The sequence below is a fragment of the Mandrillus leucophaeus genome, unplaced genomic scaffold (genome assembly GCF_000951045.1).
Source record: "Mandrillus leucophaeus isolate KB7577 unplaced genomic scaffold, Mleu.le_1.0 Scaffold236, whole genome shotgun sequence".
NCBI lineage: Eukaryota > Metazoa > Chordata > Mammalia > Primates > Cercopithecidae > Mandrillus > Mandrillus leucophaeus.
In genome coordinates this window covers 3,382,133-3,398,892 of record NW_012102432.1, presented here as the reverse complement: position 1 = coordinate 3,398,892, position 16,760 = coordinate 3,382,133, and the positions used below count along the sequence as shown (strand labels likewise).

The 16,760-nt window shown below is 41.5% G+C and overlaps 1 protein-coding gene across 1 annotated transcript in view; it reads left to right on the top strand.

The window, feature by feature from the left end:
- CHD7 (chromodomain helicase DNA binding protein 7) overlaps positions 1–8,886 on the top strand; it is a 129,686-nt gene extending 120,800 nt beyond the window's left edge. The window contains exons 34-37 of the mRNA XM_011982173.1: positions 2,743–2,964; positions 4,030–4,170; positions 4,429–4,533; positions 6,918–8,886. Coding sequence (XP_011837563.1) covers positions 2,743–2,964; positions 4,030–4,170; positions 4,429–4,533; positions 6,918–7,838 — 1,389 coding nt within the window. The 3' untranslated portion in view covers positions 7,839–8,886. The remainder of the gene's footprint in view (positions 1–2,742; positions 2,965–4,029; positions 4,171–4,428; positions 4,534–6,917) is intronic.
- Positions 8,887–16,760: the final 7,874 nt, after the last annotated feature.

Here is a 16,760-nt window from a genome sequence, read left to right as displayed (position 1 = left end):
GAATTGCTTGAACCCGGGAGGTGGAGGTTGCAGTGAGCCACAATCGCGCCACTGTACTCTAGCCTGGGCGACAGAGCAAGACTGCATTTCAAAAAAATAAAAAAATTTTTTTTTCAAAATTGATTACCAATGCACCAGTCATCATAATGGTCACATTTGTTGATGGTATGATTGTTTTCGGAATCCTGTAAAAGTATACTTTGTAATGGACTAGCTGTGACTTATATGTTTTCCGTAAGTTAAAACACCATTTCTAGGGGTATGGCCCTGAAACAGAGTTGTAGCACTAGTGATTAGCCTTTCTGTTTGAAACTACTTCTTTGATAGATTTTGTTGACTGATAAATTCTTTCTCCATAAACTTTAACAAATTAGGAAGTTTCTGCAGCTGACACTTCTTTTTGTTTATTATCATGTTCAATATTTGTAGGGTTCTTTGTGTTTTGAAACAGGGTTTGTTTTTGAGACAGGGTCTCACTCTGTCACCTGGGCTGGAGCACAGTGGCACAATCTTGGCTCACGGCAGCCTTCACCTCCCGGGCTCAAGTGATTCTCCCACCTTAGCCTCCCGAGTAGATGGAACTATAGGCGTGTGCCACCATACTCGGCTAATTGTTTTGTGTTTTTGGTGGGGACAGGGTTTCACCATGTTGCCCAGGCTGGTCTCGAACTTCTGGGCTCAAGTAATCCACCCACCTCAGCCGCCTGAAGTACTGGGATTACAGGCAATTATGTTCAATATTTGGATCATGACACAGCTTTATTTCTGGACCAGGTGTTAGGAATTAATAATGCAACCCAGGTGCTTTCTTCTACACACCCTATTTTAAATGTGAGACTGATTTTATTCATTTCACTCTTTTAAGTCTTTAAGAATTTGTTGATATTTTTCTGAAGTCACATTTAGAAAGCCTGAGAAAATTCCTAATTGAAGTTAGAGAATGTGTTTTTAAAACTTTTTTTTTTAACTGTCACATTTTGAAATGTAGGGATTCCTCATTTGGTGTTGTCGGGGGTGATGTGCATGCACATAAAATACAAGGAAAGCACTGATCGATCTGTAAATAAACCGAGTAGGAAAGAGATGTAAAGGCCAGCAGTGTTACCTGGATGAAAGAGGACAGATCCTAGAATTTAGTATTTTGTCAGCACTCTAACTGTGCTGCCATGAAAAAGAATGCATTGAGCAACAGTGGACAAGCTGGCACTATTCCCTGTGCCGGCACTGAGAGTCAAAAAACACAGTCCTGACAAGTGCTTGCACTAGAGAATGCAGTGTTTAGGAAGGGGTGACAGATAAATAATAATGTGTCCTGGTTGTGCACGTGTGCCATGACCAAGACATGTCTAGGGTACTTTATGAGCCCAAAGGAAGCCTGGGAGTAGAGGGAAGAGAATATGGGGAGAAACAGATGAAGAAGTTTCCCTATGGATGGCTGTACTTCAGTTAAGTTTTGAAGATCATGTAGGAGTTGGTCATTTTAAAAGGGTTGGCAGAGAACATGTGTAAGAGTAGAGAGTCTCTTGGGTCTGACAAACTGAGGAATTTGCTGAGGAAGTGAGCTTCAGCAGAGATGAGCTTGGAGAGAAAGCAGGATGCAAATCATGGAGGGCTTTGATGCCATTCGGAAGAACTTGGATTTTGTCCTGGAGGTAATAGGAATGCAGTTATTGAAAAAAATAGGAGAGTGATGTGACATAATTTTTTGAACTGGGAAAAGCTGCATTTTAGAAAACTGACTCCAGCATTGTGGTGTGGAGGTTGGATTGAAGACAGGTGGGGTTAGAATCAGGGAGACCATTTAGGAATATTGCAATAACCTGGGTGGGAAGTGACGCAGGCCTGGGCCATGGTAGAGCTGTGGAGAAGGAGAAATGGGTGTCTGGAGGTTGAAATAACTGTAGACTTCAGTTAGTGTTGTTCTTTCCAATGTTGCCACACATACCTGAGACAAAATGTCCCACTACCAGCAAAATTATATTGTGCACAGATTGCCAATAAGTTGCATATAAACTGGCTTTTAGAAATTCCTTTAGTATAAATTATCTTCAATTTATTTTGTTAATTAATATCTAAACATTATTAAATAATATCTTTAATTTATTTTGATAAATTTATCTTTAATTTAATTTGGGGATCTCCAAGAGAGCTTGAGAGGCCGCCCTTCATGCATATCAGCTCAGACTATACTCCCCATATTGTATTCCCAGTGACTGGCTTAGGGTTTCAAAGCATGGAACCTTAGTGGACTATACATTTTTTACCTTCTTACTATTCTGCAGTGTGAAGAATGATATAAAAGTTTCGTCTTCTAACTTTTTTTTTTTTTTTTTGAGAAAAAGTCTCACTCTATCGCCTAGGCTGGGGTGCAGTGGCGCAATCTCTGCTCACTGCAACCTCTGCCTCCTGAGTTCAAGTGATTCTCCTGCCCCAGCCTCCCAGGTAACTGGGATTACAGGCAAGCACCACCATGCCTGGCTATTTTTTGTATTTTTTATAACTCCTGACCTCAGGTGATCCATCCACCTCAGTCTCCCAGAGTGCTGGGATTACAAGCATGAGCCACTGCACCCAGCCTCTTTTTCTGACTTTTAATAGCTGTTCCCAAACTGACATTGTTTGTAGTAACTATTTTCCCTTTTTGATCAAAGATCCATTCTAGGATAGCGTTTTCTTGAAATAGGACATTGTCAGAGGCTCTCTCTTTGTGTGAGAATTCATACCATTGTGAACTTTCTGCAGGAGGATGCTGAGGTGACCAAAGCTTTTGAAGAAGATATAGAGACCCCACCAACAAGAAACATTCCTTCTCCCGGACAGCTGGACCCAGACACACGGATCCCTGTTATCAATCTCGAAGATGGGACAAGGCTGGTGGGGGAAGATGCTCCTAAAAATAAGGATTTAGTTGAATGGCTGAAGCTGCACCCTACTTACACTGTTGATATGCCAAGTTATGTACCAGTGAGTATTGCAGAGTTTAGAGTTGGAAGGAATATTGCAGGCCGGTCCACTTCATTCCCTTACAACATAGAAATCCCTGACAGCTGGTCCCTCTGCCTTTTCCTTGAATGTTTCCTGGTCTCAAACATTTCCCAGGTCTTTGTTGTTGAATCTTCTTCATTTCAGATACTAGCTTTAGGTCTGTCTTACTGAAGGCAGCCTTATGGTTATTTGAAGATGTGCATTATGCATTTCCTTACTGTTTGCTTCTCCCATCAAACTCATGTGACTTCTTCAGTTATTCTTTCCATGGCATTGTTTCCAGGCGGTCTTAGTATTGGGGTAACACTCTTGAATGCACTTTCTCTAGTCTCCAAACAAGGCTCCGCCATCCCAGAGTGCTATGAAGCCATTACTTCCAGAGATTTGACCAGTTAGTGCAGCCCAAGATTGTATTAGCTGCTTTTACGACAACTAACGCTGGTGCCTTATATTAAACATTAGACAGTTCATATCTCCAAATGGTTTGTCACACAAACTGTTTGCTAGCTAGCAATGCAAGTCTTTTGCTTTCCAAATTTATGTGATTGATTTTTAAAAACTTAAATGTAGGGTTTTACATTTTATTTTGTTGTGTTATTTTGTTTGTTCAGCCTAGTGTTCTTGCCACTCAGAATGTATGTACCCCTACCCCCTCACAAGATCTGTCTATTTGTTGGTTAGTTCCCATTACAGACAGTCTCATGTTGTTGATGGGGTATCATCTCTTGTGTTCATTCAAGCCACTAACTAGAAATTAGTAAAAGTACTATAGAAAGCCTCCTTTAAAAATATCACAACTTGGTTAAACATTTAAAGAAAAACTTTAAGTGAGCTTATTGATAGACAAAAGGAAAAGCCAGCACTTACATGTTCCTTAATGGACAGGGGTAAAGAAGGAATTTTTTCTTTCAAAGAGAAGAATATGGTTTCTAATATTAATAATTAAAATGATTCTTGAAACTTCTGACAGTTTTCTTTGGCATTTATATAGAGAAGACTAAGTACTAAATACCAGTTTTACTAAATATGTTTTTTCTTTTGCAGAAGAATGCAGATGTGCTATTTTCCTCATTTCAGAAACCGAAACAGAAACGACATAGATGTCGAAACCCTAATAAATTGGATATAAACACTTTGACGGGAGAAGAAAGGGTGCCTGTTGTCAATAAACGAAATGGGAAGAAGGTAAACGCTGGGAAAGGGAACCGATCACTATGTGATTTCTTAGCCCAGAAAGAAGTGTTTTATCCTGCCCTCTTCTATAAGGGAAAAGAATCCTGTCTGCCAGATTGTGTGTGTGTGTGTGTGTGTGTGTGTGTGTGTGAATCCTGTCTGCCAGATTGTGTGTGTGTGTGTGTGTATTATAGAAGGAGTAGGGAGTAGATTAACAGAGAGGAGAAGGAAGACTGTGTTTTTAATCATTTGTCAAATGCCTCTACCCAGATGGGTGGAGCTATGGCGCCTCCGATGAAGGATCTACCCAGGTGGCTGGAAGAAAATCCTGAATTTGCAGTTGCTCCAGACTGGACTGATATAGTTAAGCAATCTGTAAGTACAAACTGCATTTCTGTCACGAAAGGTAGCTATACAAAACTGTTTTCCCGAGTCTTTCTTGTTTTCTGTTGGCCATTAATTATTCAGTTGTAACTTATTCTTAGCTTAAAAGAATTGACATAATACATCATTTTCATACATCATTTCATACATCATTAATATATCATTTCTTACATCAATACATCATTAATCCAAAGTGAATTCATTTGTCAGCTCCAATTTAAAAGGTTTGTATGGAAACATACATTCACAGTCTTGGAGGTAGACTTCTCCAAGGGGAACTGCCCCAGGTAAGTCTACTTAACAGCTCACCTGTGGAATGGGATGTATGGTGGTTGAGATCATTAAGATTAACTGTGATTTCTGATTTAAGAAAAACAACAAAAAAATACAACAGTTCTACCTAAAAGATTTTGTTATTACTAGCTTTTTAAAAGTTCATTCATGACATGCTGATTATTTGTTTTAATTATACATTAAAACTGACTTTTCTTTCAGTGTAACGTTCTGTCAATCTTAACACACGTGTGAGTTTGTGAACTGACACCTTAGTCAGAATAGGGTTCCATCCCCCTACCCCCTCAAGTTCCCTCATACTGTCCTTTCCCCTACCCCCAGCCCCTGGCTGCCACTGACCTGTTCTCCATCCCTGTCTTTTTGAGAATGTCATAAAATGTAAGCATGAAGGACATAAGTTTGGAAGAACTGAGCAATTTCTTTTGCTTATCATGTGGAAGGTCATCAATGGTCACGTGTCACAGTTCGCTCCTTTCTGTTGCCGAGTAGCTCTCTCCATTGCATAGATGTGACACTGCACGGCTTAGCCCTCACACGCTGAAGGACATCTGGGTTATTTCCTGATTTTTGAAACTATGACTAGAGCTGCTATAAGCAATTGTGTACAGGTTTTGGTGTGAACATAAGTTTTCATTTTTCTAGGGTAGATAATAAAATATAATTACATTTTCCATATTTCAAAAATACTTTTTCTCTTACACATATTTGAAATATCCAAAATAACACATTATAGAGGGGATAAAACATCCTGGGTTTATATTATGTTATACTATTTCATAAATTTTCTCCCATACAATATCTTTTTTGTTTGTTTGTTTTTTGAGGCAAGGTCTTTGTCACCCAGACTGGAGTGCAGTGGCAAAATCACAGCTCACTACAGCCTCAACCTCCCAGGCTCAAGCAATCCTCCACCTCAGCCTCCCAAGCAGCTGGGACTACAGGCACACATCACCAAGCTTGGCTAGTTTTTGTGTTTTTTGTAGAGAAGGCATTTTGCCACATTGCCTAGGCTGGTCTCGAACTCATCTCAAGCAGTCTGTCTGCCATGACCTCCCAAAGTGCTCAGATTACAGGTGTGAGCCACTGCCCAGCCAAAAAATTTTTTTAATTGACAGATATTTAATTGACAAAAATTAACTGATGAATCAAATATATATTCAAGGTGTACAGCATGGTGTTTTTTTCTTTTAAGAGACAGGGTCTTGCTCTGTCACCCAGGCTGGAGTGCAATGGTGTAATCATAGCTCACTTGGCAGCCTCAAACTCCTGGGCTCAAGCAGTCCTCCCATCTCAGCCTCCTGATTAGCCAAGTAGCTGAGATGACAAGCATATGCCACCACACCTGGATAATTTTTTTTAATTTCATAGAGATAGGGTCTTGCTATGTGCCCCAGGCTGGTCTCAGACTCCTGGGCTCAAGAAATCCTCTCTAATCTTGGCCTCCCAAAGTGTTGGGATTACAAGCATGAGCCACAGCACCTGGCTTCAAGTGATGATTTGATATAATTATACATTATGTACTTTCCTTTATAAAAATGTGTTATGGGTACATAGTAGGTATATATATAGGGTACATGAGATATTTTTGTACAAGCACACAGTGCATAATAATCACTTTGGGTAGATGAGGTATGCATCACCTCAAGCATTTACCCTTTGTATTACAAACAATGCGATTATACTCTTTTAGTTATTTTAAAACATACAATAAATTATTGTTGACTATGTAGTCACCCTGTTGTGTTACCGAAAACTAGATCTTACTCATCCTGTCTAACTTTATTTTTGTACCCCATCATGTACTTCCTGATGTATGATTTCTTGAGTTAGTTATGGATGCAGCTAACTTGACATTTACCTCACTGATGAGTAGCCTTGAGCAATTTTTCTGCAGTTCAGCAAGCTAACATAATAATAAAAACAAGTTTTGCTGTCATTAAGTTTTATCATTGAGCTGTTAGAAGGGAAGAACTACTTAGGTATTTCTATTTGGAATGGCAGGTTCACCACAGAGGCTCACATTGAGATCAAGTTGTCTTCGGCAGCCTTTATAGCCGTTGTTTGCCTCCCCTCTCCTCCAGGGTTTTGTTCCCGAGTCGATGTTTGACCGCCTTCTCACTGGGCCTGTGGTGCGGGGAGAGGGAGCGAGCAGAAGAGGAAGAAGGCCCAAAAGTGAGATCGCCAGAGCAGCCGCGGCCGCTGCTGCTGTGGCCTCCACGTCAGGGATCAACCCTTTGCTGGTGAACAGCCTGTTTGCTGGAATGGACCTGACGAGCCTTCAGAATCTCCAGAATCTCCAGTCGCTCCAGCTGGCAGGCCTCATGGGCTTCCCTCCAGGACTGGCAACAGCTGCCACCGCCGGAGGCGATGCGAAGAACCCTGCTGCTGTGCTGCCCCTGATGCTGCCAGGAATGGCGGGCCTGCCCAACGTGTTTGGCTTGGGCGGGCTGTTGAATAACCCTCTGTCAGCTGCTACTGGAAACACCACTACTGCTTCTAGTCAAGGAGAACCGGAAGACAGCACTTCAAAAGGAGAGGAGAAAGGAAATGAGAATGAAGACGAGAACAAAGACTCTGAGAAAAGCACAGATGCTGTTTCGGCTGCTGACTCTGCGAATGGATCTGTTGGTGCTGCTACTGCCCCGGCCGGATTGCCCTCAAACCCACTAGCCTTCAACCCTTTCCTCCTGTCCACCATGGCCCCAGGCCTCTTCTACCCATCCATGTTTCTACCTCCAGGACTGGGGGGATTGACGCTGCCTGGGTTCCCAGCATTGGCAGGACTTCAGAATGCCGTGGGCTCGAGCGAAGAAAAGGCTGCTGCTGACAAGGCCGAGGGAGGACCCTTTAAAGATGGAGAGACCCTTGAAGGCAGCGATGCCGAGGAGAGCCTGGATAAGACTGCAGAGTCCTCCCTCTTAGAAGACGAAATAGCACAGGGTGAAGAGCTAGACTCACTTGATGGGGGGGACGAAATAGAAAACAATGAAAATGATGAATAACCAGTACCAGTTCCAGTTCAAGTGTTTAAAACTTTTGACAAGTGGTAGTCCTACTGTTTACACTCACAGTTAATGTTCATACCTAGTTTTATAAGCTGTTCTGTAACATAGTGTAGCAAAAAAAAAAAAAAATTCAAGTCATGTTATACAGGTGTGTCAAAAGGTATCTTGGTCATTAAGTATTGTGCAGTGCATTATTTATTATCCCTAGGAGAGATGAAATTTGAGAGGTGATCATGTCTTTTTAAGGAAACTTACATAATGCTCTGCTTTTTTTTTTCTCTTGGTACCATTGGTATTATAATAAAGAGCAATTTGTAACTGAGTGGCACTAATGGAAAAAGGTGCTGCTCAAAGGAAGTATGAAGTTATATATTTAATTTTTTAATTTTAATTTTTAATTTTTTTGCTGTGAAGGTCAAGCTGAAATTTACCATACATATCATCCTTGCTCATTTGTTTCCCTTTTTGACTGTATGGGGTTCCCACACTCGCGCATCCACACACATCCACCCACTCTGACAATCTCCACGCTAGTGTGAACGCCTCTGTCCCGAGGCGCAGCAATAATAAGGCAGCTGTTGAATGTGAAGGGTCCCTTTGGAAAACTCACCTACTGGGAGGGTTCTTGCCAGACAGAACTACAGTTCCATTGTCTTGTGGTCTTGTAATGCACTGGTAAAAACAAAATAAATAGATGAATAAATAAAGAGTGAGAGAAGAGAGAATCAGGTACCTTTTTTAAATTAAAGGACTTTGTTACTTTAGCCACAAAGCTAAAACAGCATTACCTCAGCTCTAAACTAGCCTTGAAGTTTACAGACATGACTTTGTAAATGTATTGTTTTTCTTTGTTGTGATGTCTTTTTATTTTTTTCTTGGAAAACTGCTATCATGTAAGATAAAATGTAAATTGCTGCCAACTGTAGTAATGATGCTTTTAATAAAAGTGACCCATGATATGCAGAGATGTAATTATAGAATGTAGTATATAGGGAAACTGGTGTTCACTCTATTTTTTGTATTCGCAATAGATGCAAATACAGCATTCTGGCTTTTGTAGTTTCTTGATATATCCTCTTATACTAGATTAGCTTTTAGTAATACACTAAACTGTCTCCAAGACTAGACAGGAAAGAAAACCTTGAATTACTCTCACATAATTCCACTCCAGATATCTCAACAGAAATGCATACAAAAAGCTCCTATTACTCCCTCGAAAGGGCATCTGAGACTGAGAATACTTAGAAATGTGTGCAGCATGTGATAATGTGGTACACTGAAGAACAAAAGGGCAAAAGAAAAATGAGGCTTTAATAGGCACAATATCTAGGTCATTTATCCTTGGTTAATGGGTAGAAAAACACAATGCAGTAGTGTCAGCAAGGGACACAAAGGCACTCTGGTGTCCTGCAGACCAGCGCTCGATGCCAGGAACCAGTGTGTGGAAAAACCCATGTGGAATTGAAACAGACCGACTTAAGCACGCACGCGCGCACGCACGGTCTCAGGAGCTACTGATTTGTGGACCCCTTTTCGACCTTTGATATTTAAAGTAAAATATAATTTGAGATCTACTGTTTTCACCTTTTTATGTCACCTGAACCAACACAAAGCCATATTTTCATCCAGTTAAAAAGCAGAGGAAGGGATGTGGACGAGAGTGTTTTGTGTGTGTTGCCTTCCTCCACACCCTCCCCCCAGGACGTCTGCACACAGTCCACCCCCAGCCAGTGTGCTGCCAGACAGGTGGTCCAAATTCCTCCCAGACAACGAGATTCAGTTCGTTTATGTCCCTTAATGATTCTGGGAAAGGAACAACCTGAACCGTCCACCTTACAGATCCTGTGATGGCTTTTATTTATCATCCCCGTTGTCTGCTGAAAGTGAATGGGCTGTGCACATTGGAGGAAAGTGCCTTGAAGAGAATATTTTTTGAAAGGGAATTATTCAAACACCGAAAAGTAAAACTAGATCTGCCTAAAGTATAGGGAATTTAAGTAAGTAACAAAGATGTTAGCAGGGAGAATTTGTTTAATAAAATGAGCCATTAAAGGGTGTTTTTTAAAAGTTCTTTGTAGTATTGGAAATTTTCCTATGAGCCTCTGTAAATAGAGAATATAACGTGACACTGTTAGAATAAGATTTGAAGAGCAATGATGATCTTCAAAGCAAAGCCATCAGTTGCTCGTGGCCAGAGGACCCCTGAGTTGATGGGGCTCACTGGCTTGTTATGTGCGCCTTCCAGCATCTGTTGACATGGCTTTAATGTCATTCACATTTTCATATTGGAAAATGCATTTTGTTCTTCCAGTGAAATTCATTCTTGGTAGTAGATCTTGAATCTACCTAAGTTAGAAGCATTTTATTTTTGTTGTTTTTAGGCGGAGTCTCACTGTTGCCCAGGCTGGAGTGCAGTGGTGTGATCTCGGCTCACTGCAGGCTCCGTCTCCTGCGTTCACGCCATTCTCCTGTCTCAGCCTCCCTAGTAGCTGGGACTACAGGCGCCTGCCACCATGCTCAGCTAATTTTTTTGTATTTTTGGTGGAGACGGGATTTCACCGTGTTAGCCAGGATGGTCTGGATCTCCTGACCCTTGTGATCCGCCCGCCTCGGCCTCCCAAAGTGCTGGAATTACAGGCATGAGTAAGAAGTATTTTCAATTCAGTGAGATACTAATGGGTATGATGGTGTGCCTAGCGTGGAGGAAGCACTGAGGTGCCAAGGGTTCTCCTGGCATTGCTCCCTGATGGAAGTGCTGTTCTTCCCTGAGGAGGCTGAGGCCCGGGAGTTGGTATCACTGCCAGCAGTTAAGTGCAGGAGCAGGGCTTGAACTCAGGCTGTCTGACTGCAGAAGCCTGTGTATATGCTCCTAAAACACTGCACTTTTAGGTCTCTGAAAGAAAATCATGACATAAGGATGACTGAAAGTTTGCTGTTTTTCCCCCTTCATAACATCTTAAGTTTGAGGTTGGGAATTAAGAGAAAGTCTTGAATTAGAGCCTTAACTTTGGCTAAGGAAATGAATCCCACCTACCTCATTTAAATTTGGATTTATTTTGCCCCACAAATACTTCTATTTTATAAAGAAATCAAGTCTTTAAAAAGAATTTGTCCAAATAAGTTACTGAGATAGTAAATTGCTAGCCTGGTATTTGAACCCTGATTGATCTAACTCCAAAGCCCAGGCTCCTAAGCACTGTGCTAGTGTAATTAACATTCATCAGCAACATTGGGTGCTGTGTGCTAGAGGCTGTGCTGGGAATATAGAAATGAAAGCAAACAGACTAGTCCCCTGCTGTCATGCAGCTTATATCCTAGTACGAAGAGATGGATAACAGAATACAAATAAAATGTTTGCAGAGCAAGGAAGACTTAAATAAGGTGATAGGATGGCCAGGAAAGAGCTCTGTGGAGGAGACAGCTCACACCTGAGTGATGAGCAGTAGGCAGACTGAGATGTAGTTGGAGAATGGTCCAGACTAAAGGAATGACAAATGCAAAGACCTTGAGTTGGTAATGAGCTTGGAATAAGGAGTGGAGAGGCCATCTGCTTTGAAAACTTGGGAGGCATGGTCAGATTACATAGGGCCTGGATGGCCCTGGTGGAGGATTTGGGTTTCATGCTAAGTGCTGTAGAAAGTCTTCTGAAGGTTTTATGCAGAAAAAATGGTCATTTTCTTGTTTTTGAAAGATCATTATGTCTGCAGTTCAAAAAACTCCCTTGTAAAGGGGAGTCAGGAATTCCAGTTGTGAGATGGCTGTAGCAGCCTTGGGTCAAGGTAGTGGGCAGTAATGGAGAATGAAAGCCGTGGATGGACTTGGGATATGTTTTGAAGAGGTAGACCCTCCAATTTAAATGAACTTCTCAGTGAATAATTTGTATTCTTCAGGACTACTACTAAAAACTAACAGATAAAGAACGTTCACCATGCTGTTTTTTTAAAATAAGAATGTTGTGATTACTGTTAGAAGAAGATACTGGGAAAAGAAATTTTTCCATCATGTCTGTTACAAAATTTTCTTTTTAGTTCAATGAAAATTATTTGTTAATTATCTGTGGGAAGAGTTTTTAGAAATTACTTCTGACAGAGGAGGTGAGAATGAGTGTTGTTGAAGCAATGTGTGTTACAGCAAACATCTCTGTGTCTCTAGGGCCATCAATAAATTTAAATTAGGAAGCAAAACAATGTAAATGACTTCTAACAAGCACTTAGAATACATCTTATTCATTCAACTTGGCTCTCTAATGAGCAATTTTATGTTTTCTTAAGCACAGGTAAGATTTACCACAGTTTTACAGATGTAGTAAAATAAGCTACATTTGGCAAAATAGATGAATAAATTACCTTCTGAAATATTTTACCTAATGTAAGACTCTAAGCATTTCATCACTGAGATTTTTGGCAGAGGAGCCGCTTAATTTGCAGATTTTCTGGTAAGGGTTAGGATGATCGTTTTCTAAGTATTATAAGTTATTTTATGCAGTGCAACATAGCGCCACCGTCCCGATAGATCTATTGGTCTGTAAACCTTGTTTTGGATCTAGAGATGTAGAGTTGAATTTTAATTTGGATCTCCTTAATCAAATGTGTACTATGTAATTTAAATGAAATTAAAGAATAAGGTAGTGAAAAAATTTCAAATATTTTTACATCTAATATCTTTACTTTCAGAACTATTTACTCTTTTTTTTTTTTTTTTAAATGGTGTCTTGCTCTGTCACCCAGGCTGGAGAGCAGTGGCATGACCTCGGCTCACTGCAACCTTCGCCTTCCGTGTTCAAGATTCTCCTGCTTCAGCCTCCTGAATAGCGGGGCCTATAGGCATCTGCCACCATGCCCGGCTAATTTTTGTATGTTTAGTAGAGATGAGATTTCACCATGTTTGCCAGACTGGTCTCAAACTCCTGACCTCAAGTGATCTGCCTGCCTCAGTTCCCAAAGTGCTGGGCTTACAGGCGTGAGCCACTGCGCCCGGCAGAATGATTTACTCTAAAAATGTGTTTAGCTCCTAAGCAGGTTGAAATATTCTTCACTTGAACAAAGATGGCAGAATCCCATTTCACATGTTTGCAGGCATGCTACTTAAGTGTGCTGGTGCCTCTCCACAGTTGGATCCTGCTGTAAGCCTTCCCTTCTCATGAGGTCCTTCCTGGGCTCCAAGACAAATGTCATGATAAATTTGGAGTTGTAGCTAAAGGACAGCCTAATAGTTTTCTAATGTATAATAAATAGTAGCACTAAGTCAAAATACTGCTTAGGAATCACTTTATACTCCAGGTGGCTTCCTCCATTGTCCCCTTGCCGCCTCTGCATTTTGATCTGAAAGCTCGATTTCAAGATTACAAATGAGAGAAACCTGATTCTCTTCTGTGACAGGAGCCAGGTACTGCAATGGTTTGCAATCCAAAACCTCATAATTGTCAGCCTCAGTTCAAGAGACATCAACTTGGTTATAGGCTGGATGACTGAAACCTAAGCAGGCTGTAAATTTAATAGTTTAAGGGAGTGCACATGACAGTTTGGAAAACTCATCCTGTTTGACATGTTTCACCATGTTTCCCTAGGAATTGGGAAGCTCAACATTTCAGAATTCAGCATTTGTGTTTGTTAATAGGCACTGGTGAGTTAATCCACACCACACCCTGGTAAGTTAGGCCAGTCTTGTTGCCACCACCCCTTCACCAGGTGAGGCAGGGTCATTTGCCCAAGGCCGAGTAGTACACAAGTGTGGTGGCCAGAACTAGAATTCAGACTTTTCCAGCGAATGTGGTGGCTAGCTGTGGCCCATCTGTTTTAGGATAAACCCATCATCAATGTTAATTCAGGTCCAGGATCTTAAACAAAAACCTAAAATAGATCAAGCTACAAGGTATTTTAATAAACAACTGATGGTGTGATCTGAAGAACAAATCAGAAAGTTCCAGAATCTCATGCTGCATCACAGAAGTGATTATTGAAGAATGCCTGAAAGATGCTCAAGTAAAAAAAAAAAAAAATTAACAAGCAGGCTTTATATCCATGCTGAGTTAATGATATGATCTATGCAACCGACAATCTGAATATTTCTGCACGTTACTGAGGATATTCTCTAGGATTTCTGGATAGTGAATATTGCCCTTTCTTCTACCTTGTATCTGAATGGCCCTAAAAGCCAGCCCCAGCTTGTAGAAATTGAGATGACAAAGTCTGGAACCTATGGTTCCTACAAGGATGGAAAATAGCCCCAGCAGAACAGTGTTGCTTCATCTGTCCCCACCCACGGGGCTTTCCTAGGCTATTGTAGCTCTCACAGCGGATTTGCATATCTGTAGCTGCAGAGCTAATGTTCTCTCTCTAGGCTCAGGGGGCCCTGCAAGGCAGCTCCATGGTCCTTTCCATCTTATTGTGAGAGTTGGTGGAAAATGAGAGGCGGCCATTGTGTCTGACTGCGGAGGCATTGTTCTTCCCCCGAGGAGGCTGGCCTGTTTCTCAGCTCCCGGTTTCTGCTCCTCCAGCCATGGCTAGCTTCTGAGGAACAGCTGGACTGACTCAGAATTGCCCCAAGGGTTACTTAAAACCATGAGAAAAATTTTACTCTCCAAAACATAAAGTTACAAACTGCCCCCCGCAAACTCCTTTTCTTGGGTGTCCCAGTTTGCATAGAACCTGTGTGCTCTGTTAGTAACGCAGCCGTGGCAACTCAATGACAAAGTGCTGGCTTGCCCATCGGCCCCCAGCCCCTAGTCCCCTTTGCGAAAAGAATTTCATTGACCATCAGAATACGTGGTGATGGCAGTAGGGGATAAAATTAAAGCAGAAAATGTCCCTTTACATTTCAACCATAAAACCATCTGTTGCTGAGGACTGTGCAGGTATCAATTGTTTATGATCATTAAAATCTTGCTGTTGGGGATAGTAACTACAAAAACCTGAATATTGTTTACGATGTGGATGTCGGGGAAACCAAAGCTTTTTGTATTTATGTTGCTTTCTTATGTGTTTGGGGGCAGGCCAAATGAGCAAAACAACAGTGGCCTTCCAAGGTGCATAAGCCTAGGAGAACGTGCTGTGAAATATATGCAAGAAGAAGAGCAACTTTGAGAATCACTTGGTGTTTCTTGTATTTGGAGCTCAAATGACTAAATGGCCAAAATGTCATCTCCAGCTGACATGCTTCCAGCATGCCTGTCCTGGTCAGAAAGCTTACCCAAAGTAGTTTACAATTTTATTTTGTACTACGATATACCCGCTTCTGGACACGCATCTGCAGATTTTAGGTGCATGCTGATCTGGCACATTTATTCTCATGGATTGTATGTACAGGGCTTGATGTGCTCCCTGCCTTCAAGGAGATGCTGAAATCCGCAACAACTTGAAGGGTTAGACAAACTTACTGTTTTAATAGCTGTTACAGGTACAAATTATCCTAGCCACTTGATTGTCAGCTGTGGCTAAATGTGTTGAGTAATGAGGAAGGTACTGAGCCCAGAGACCCTGGGAGAGGACATGTGGATTTGATCGGTTGTCCTTGCTCCTTGTAATTTTAGCTTCCTGCACCAGATCACTATCCAGAACAGGAACAGCTTTAAACTAATCTTGTTTTGCTTTAAGTATAAACCATCTAGGCTTCTGAATTATTGCAAAAAAGAAAAAAGTTTAGTAACTTCAGTTAAATTTCTAAGACTCACATCTCTCCTGCATCAACATGATCATGATATTCCCCTTCTCTTAGGTGCTGCCGATGGTGACCTAAAAACAGAGGCAGCAATGCCCTGAGGATGGCTTCCTGTTGCTGGTGTCCACAAGGTGATTTCCTTCTGTATCTAGACATTCTTGCTTGATGGACTAAATGCAGCCATGTTTTGCTTTCGGCCTTTCCACATTGAGTCTCTGCTGTCTTAGGGACAAATGTCATGGAGTCTTTTTGTGTATTAAGGACACTTTCTTTTGAAAGCCATGCCAGGGTTATGCTAAACAAAGGGAATAATAGGTAACATTCTCGTCCTTAAGTAGCAACCAATTGGGAAGTATTTAATGTGCAATTGGAGGGGCGTGTTGGAGGGTAAGGGTGAGAGAAAAAGCATATAATCAGGGTTCTTCCAGGGCCTAAGAGTGTTGCTGAGGTAGGTAACATAAACAACAGATCTGCCCGTGCTTTGCAGATTTCAGGGCATTTATCCATGCATTGTCTCAATGGATACAACTTTGAAATAGGCCAGTTGTGACTTTAGAGATTACAGAAATAAGGTTTCGTGATGCAAGGTTAGCAAGTGGTTTAGTTGAATCTTGCAGGCAGGTCTTTGGACTCCAGATCACATAGTGTGGTTTCTCTACCACATAATGACAGCAACCAGGTACCTCCCGCCACACACACACAGTGGCAGTGCCGTAGAGCAAGTTCGTCTCTGAGTCTCACCTTCCTCATTTGTAAATTTGGAAGCATAATAATGATAATGCCTTCCTTCTAGTGTTGTGTGAGGATTAGAAATCCCGAATATGGCCGGGCACGGTGGCTCACACCTGTAATCCCAGCACTTTGGGAAGCTGAGGCAGATGGATCACCTGAGGTCAGGAGTTTGAGACCAGCTTGGCCAACTTGATGAATCCCCGTCCCTACTAAAAATACAAAAAATTAGCCAGGCATGGTGGCAGACACTTGTAATCCTAACTACCTGGGAGGCTAAGGTGGAAGAATTGCTTGAACCGGGGAGGTGGAGGCTGCAGTGAGCTGAGATCGTGCCACTGCACTCCAGCCTGAGCAACAGAGCAAGACTCTGTCTTGAAAAAATAAAAAAAGAAAAGAAATCCTGAATATGCAAAGTTCTTAGCGTCTGACACTGAACTGGCACTCAATAAATGATCACTTTAAAAACTTCGCATCATTTGACAAATTCTAAAGAAGTGGTACAGGAGAGTGAAGCCTAAAAACACTGAGCAA